Source organism: Silene latifolia, chromosome Y (assembly GCF_048544455.1).
Source record: "Silene latifolia isolate original U9 population chromosome Y, ASM4854445v1, whole genome shotgun sequence".
NCBI lineage: Eukaryota > Viridiplantae > Streptophyta > Magnoliopsida > Caryophyllales > Caryophyllaceae > Silene > Silene latifolia.
This window is the reverse complement of record NC_133538.1, coordinates 97,238,262-97,244,106: the sequence shown is the minus strand read 5'-3', so window position 1 is coordinate 97,244,106 and position 5,845 is coordinate 97,238,262. Positions and strand designations below refer to the sequence as shown.

General features: G+C 36.4%; 1 protein-coding gene across 1 annotated transcript; it reads left to right on the top strand.

Annotated features, from left to right (window-relative positions):
* The first annotated feature begins 390 nt into the window (after positions 1 to 390).
* On the top strand, positions 391 to 1,263 carry LOC141628573 (uncharacterized). The gene is made up of 2 exons (XM_074441697.1): positions 391 to 674; positions 774 to 1,263. Exons 1-2 carry the CDS (start codon positions 391 to 393, stop codon positions 1,261 to 1,263), a joined length of 774 nt encoding a protein of 257 aa, XP_074297798.1.
* Positions 1,264 to 5,845: the final 4,582 nt, after the last annotated feature.

The following is a 5,845-nucleotide window of genomic DNA, read 5'->3' as shown; positions in this document are numbered from 1 at the left end:
GAGTACTCAATAATTTCTCATTTTTCTTCCTATGGTATCATTAGTAACAAGGCTCAGGGTAGGATTTGGCTATTTTTTAATCCTGCTACGGTTGCTATTAGTAATGTAATCCTCCATAAACAACTTATCCACTGTGATGTTTGGTTCAAGGCTACTAATCAAGCTATTGCTCTAACTTGTGTTTATGGTTTGAATGATCCAACTGCTATGGGGACTCTTTGGGATAAGCTTGCTGAGATCTGAAAAACCTCCTCTGCCTGGGTTGTTATGGGGGACTTCAACGTTGTTAGAGGTCTGAGTGAAATGGGGGGCCCTAATCCTCCAACTATTCAGGATATCCTGGCTTTCAATGCGTGTTTGGGTTAGTGCTATTTAGATAACATGCATAGCATGGGGTCTGAATTTACTTGGTCCAATAAGCAAGGGTCTGAAATTAGAACTTGGGCTAGATTAGATAGAGTGTTGGTAAAACCCGCTTGGCTTACTATTTTCCCTGCTTCTTATGCCCTAAGTATGCCTCCTGGCCCTTCTGACCATTATCCTTTGATGGTTTCTCTGGCTCCTGCTAGTCCTATTAAAAGGAGATTTAGTTTTCTGAATGCTTGGAAAGATCATCCTAATTACCAAGGACTTATCCAAACTGCCTGGAACACACCATGCTATGGGACCCCCATGTACCAACTGTTTTTCAAACTTAAAAGTGTGAAGAATTCTCTGCAGCAGCTGCACAAAAGGAGCTTTTCTAATATCACTGAACGGGTTTAGACTCTCAGAGGGCAATTGGAGGATTGTCAAAAAGAGTTACAAGCTGATTTGTTTTCTCCTCTTCTGATTGAAAAGGAGAAACATCTTTCTAATCAGTATGTTAAACTCTGTATGACTGAAGTGGATATACTCTTCCAGAAGGCTAAGGTGAACAACATTAATAAAGGGGACTGCTCTAAACATGCTATTAGGAGGCATCAAAGTACCATTGGAATGATCAATGATAAGGATGGCATTACCGGATATGGAATTGCTAATGTTAATGAGGCTTTTGTGGATTACTATACTAGTCTCCTGGGGAGGAAAATTAATGTTGCACCCATAAGTGACATTGTTTTCTCCTCTGGCCCAGGGGTATCAGATGAAGCAGGGGTTAAGCTTATTGCTCCTGTAACAAGAGAAGAGATTAGGAGAGCTTTGTTTAGCATTTCTCCTAACAAGAGCCCTGGCAGGATGGGTTTTCTTCTGGTTTTTTCACGAAAGACTGGGATACTATGAAGGATACTTTTTGTGCTGCTGTGGAGGACTTTTTAGAAAAGGCAGAATGATGAGAAAAGTAAACACCACTCTTCTTGCTCTTATCCCTAAGAAAGTTGTGCCTGTTGCAGTTCAGGACTTTAGACCTATAGCTTGTTGCTCTGTTGTGTACAAGACCATCAGCAAGATACTAGCTAATAGGCTCCAGGTTGTACTACCTGACTTAGTGGGAAGTGAGCAAGCTGCTTTTATAAAGGGTCGTAATATTTTTGAGAACATTATGATGTCCCGGGCTTTAATCAAAGGTTACAATCAAAGCCTAATTTCACCAAGGTGCTTTATAAAGGTGGACATAAAAAAGGCTTTTGACTCTCTTCAGTGGGATTTCATTCAAAATATGCTTCATGGTTTGGGTTTCCCTTCAAAATTTGTTATTTGGATCATGGGGTGTATAGCTTCCACTTGGTTCTCCCTTAAGGTTAATGGCAGTATATGTGGATTCTTTCCTGGTAATTCTGGTATCAGGCAAGGGGATCCCATATCTCCTACATATTTGTCTTAAGCATGGAAATTATCTCCAGATAACTCAGACGACTATTCCTTCTTCCTCAGGTATCACTTCATCCTAAGTGTGCTAAACTCAGAATTAACCATCTGGTTTTTGCATATGATCTCATGATATTCATGAGAGGGGATGTGCCTTCTGTAGTTGCAGTTGCTAATTGCCTCTCTGAGTTTGCTAATGTGGGATTTATCTGTATGCATCCCTTTAAATTTAAGGATTATAACGAATTATAATGATAAATACTAGTCATAAAATTAAATTACATAAACAAAAAGGTAAAGATATGAAGAATCAATCTTCGGTCCTAGCAAATTCGGCCTAAGAACAATATCGCAATGATATTCGCCTATTAGTTGCACCCAAGACGATATGAGATATGCCCTTCACTTGTTGCTAGAATCGATCCCTCAATTTCAGTAAATTAATTAGGGTTTTCAGTTTTTTGTGTTGAGATGAGAGGCAAGAATGAGTTAAGGAAAAATTAGGTTAGAAAAATTCCTCCTTAATCTCCCTATAAACCGATTATTAGGAGTAATTAGGGTAGATTTTCCTTCTTCTAATGTTTCGGCCCATTTCCGAAATTAGGAGAATAAATTTCTCTTTTTTTCGGTTTTTGTACCTACCCAAAATAAGGAGATTAAATCTTCTTATTTTGGTAGTATGCAAAATGTATAAAATGTATTATTTATAAATTGTCATTTAGTGAGGATCAATCCCATAACCTCTTGGTTTGAGTACCCTTACTATTACCACTATGACACATTCATCTTGTTGATTAAATATAACCGATTATATTTAATTATGAATTAACATATTAATTCGTCCAAGCTAACATTACATACATTTAATTAAATATAACTTATTATATTCAATTTACGAATTGACAGTTAATTCGTCTCAACTAATATTATTTAATCTTCATTAAATAATTGTCTCATTAACACATTGACTAATTGTTTAGTCATATAAGGCATCAATGTGATTACATTTCCATAACCACATCTCTCAAACACATCCTATAGGTGTGACGTTTAGGGACCAGTTGATCACCGCCATCTGTATGATAATAACGTCAAACTTTCTAGCAAGCCAACCGTTATTAGGTAATCGTTAATCAACTGATTAAAATACGAAGTATACCATTGTGAACCTGTAAGAGATTTACAAATGTTATCACACTAATTTGTGGAGGACACAAGCTCCAACAAACTCCCACTTGTCCTCACAAGTGTATGTGCGATAACCGATTCTCATATCCTAAAATTTCTCCCACTCGATGTAAAACAATTTGCAAATTCCGTATTCACAAAGGTCGTATTTTACAAAGGATCTGCATCAAGAGTGGTTTCCCCGACTAGAGAGTAACTTAACTGATAAACGAATCAACATTCGAGCATGGCCATGCATTTCAATTACAACTCCTCGAGTGGCCCTGAGAAATAACTATACCTGATAAGGGTTGGATATTTTCCTTAACTCGAATCCTGCAGATGTAGCACAGTATCAAATGACCCAGAAAAAATCTACTTAGCCTCCATTTACGGCAGACCGTGAGAAAGAAACCAAAGTCACCCAAAAACTGCCTTAATCTCAAGAGACAGTCGATAGTCAAAACAATCGACTCTAGGAACACAATGGACGTCCAATCCACGACCTGGCACCGAATGTTTTTAAACATTTAGGACTCCATTATGTTGTCACAAAAATTTGTCCTACGAGGTATCGTTATAGTCTCGCATCTGTGATCGATCAGTCAACTGCTTGACTTATGGCTCGTTGAACCCACCATCAATCGACTGCACAATAAAATAGCCGAAGTTATCAGCTCACATGGGCGATTACGGACCAAACAAATATAATGTAATTCAGTTCGCTTTGTGGCGTTCAATGTTGTTAGTACAATCCACATGAAAAACAAAATATTATATATTAAACGATGAAGTTAGAAATAGTATATGAAAACGATAATGTATCAAATCCATAATCAACTACTACAACTCAGGAACACGTTTAATTCCCATGGAAATAACGTGCCCTTCATGCTTATTAAAATTCAACAGTTTAGTGAGAGGGTCTGCGATGTTATCATCCGTCGCAATCTTGTCAATCACTATCTCTTCTTGCTCCACGTAATCACGGAACAGGTGAGCTTTCTGATGTACATGTCTAGATTTGTTGCTAGACTTTGGCTCCTTAGCCTGGAAGATGGCACCTCTATTTGTGGGAAATAAGTCTGTATACTTCCCTTAAACTAGAAGGATTATAACGATTTAAAACAGATGATCAATGGTCATAAAATAAAATACATAAACAAAATTAAAGGATTCAGAAATAACCTTTGGGCCTAGCAAATATGGCCTAAGAACAATATCAAAATTGATATTCGCCTATTATTTGCACCCAAGACGATCTAAGATATGCCCTTTGATTATGCTAGAAATCAATCTAAAATTTTCTGTAAAATTTGATTGTCTTTGTGTTCTTGTGATGAGAAAGAGGAGGCAAGGTCAAGAAAAAGTATTAGGTCAGAAATAATTCTCTACCTTCCTCTTATATAGACCGAATAACCAAATTAATTAGGAAAGAAATAACCTCCTAATTTTCGGCCAAACATACCGAAAATAAGGAGTGTATTTTCCTTATTTTGGACTTTCCAAAAATATATAAAGTGTGTTAAATTGTCATCTAGTGAGGATCGAACCCATGACCTCTTGGCTTGTGTACCCTCACTATTACCACTATGACACATTCAACTTGTTGATATTAAATACAACTGATTATATTTAACTACGAATTAACAGATTAATTCGTCCAAACTAACCTTATATATATTTAATTAAATAATAACTTATTATATTTAATTTAATTAATTGATTAATTCGTCTCAACTTAATATTATTTAATTTTCATTAAATAATTATCTCATCAACACATTGACTAACTTTTTAGTCATTTTGGGCATCAATGTAATTATATTTCTATAACCACATTTCTCAAACACGTCCTATAGGTGTGACCTTTAGGGACCAGTTGATCACCGCCATCTGTATGATAATAATGTCAAACTTTCTAGCAAGCCAACCGTTATTAGGTAAACGTTAATCAACTGATTAAATATACGAAGTATACCCTTGTGAACCTGTAAGAGATTTACAAATGTTATCACACTAATTTGTGGAGGACACCAGCTCCAAAAAACTCCCACTTGTCCTCACAAGTGTATGTGCGATAACCGATTCTCATATCCTTTAAAATTTCTCCCACTCAATGTAAAACAATTTGCAAATCCGAATTCACAAAGGTCGTATTTTACAAGCGATCAGTATCAAGAGTGGTTTTCCCGACTAGAGAGTAACTTAACTGATAAACGAATCAACATTCGAGCATGGCCATGCATTTCAGTTACAACTCCTCGAGTGGCCCTAAGAAATAACTATACCTGATAAGGGTTGTATATTTTCTTCAACTCAAATCCTGCAGATGTAAGCACAGTATGAAATGACCCAGAAAAAATCTACTTAGCCCCAGTTACGGTAGACCGTGAGAAAGAAACCAAAGTCATCCAAAAACTGCCTTAATCTCAAGAGACAGTTGATAGTCAAAAGAATCGACTCTAGGAACACAATGGATGTCCTATCCACGACCTGGCACCGAATGTTATAAAACATTTAGGACTCCATTACGTTGTCACAAAAAGTTGTCCTATGAGGTATCATCATAATCTCGTATCTGTGATCGATTAGTCAACCGTTTAACATATGGCTCGTTGAACCCACCATCAATCGACTGCACAATATAATAGCCGGAGTTATCAGCTCACATTGGCGATTACGGACCAAAAAAAATATAATGTAATTCAGTTCACTTTGTGGCGTTCAATGTTGTCAGTACAATCCACATGAAAAACAAAATATTATATATATATATAAAACGATGAAGTTATAAATAATATATGAAAAAGATAATGTATCAAATCCATAATCAAGTACTACAACTTAGGAACATGTTTAATTCCCATGGAATTAACATGCCCTACAT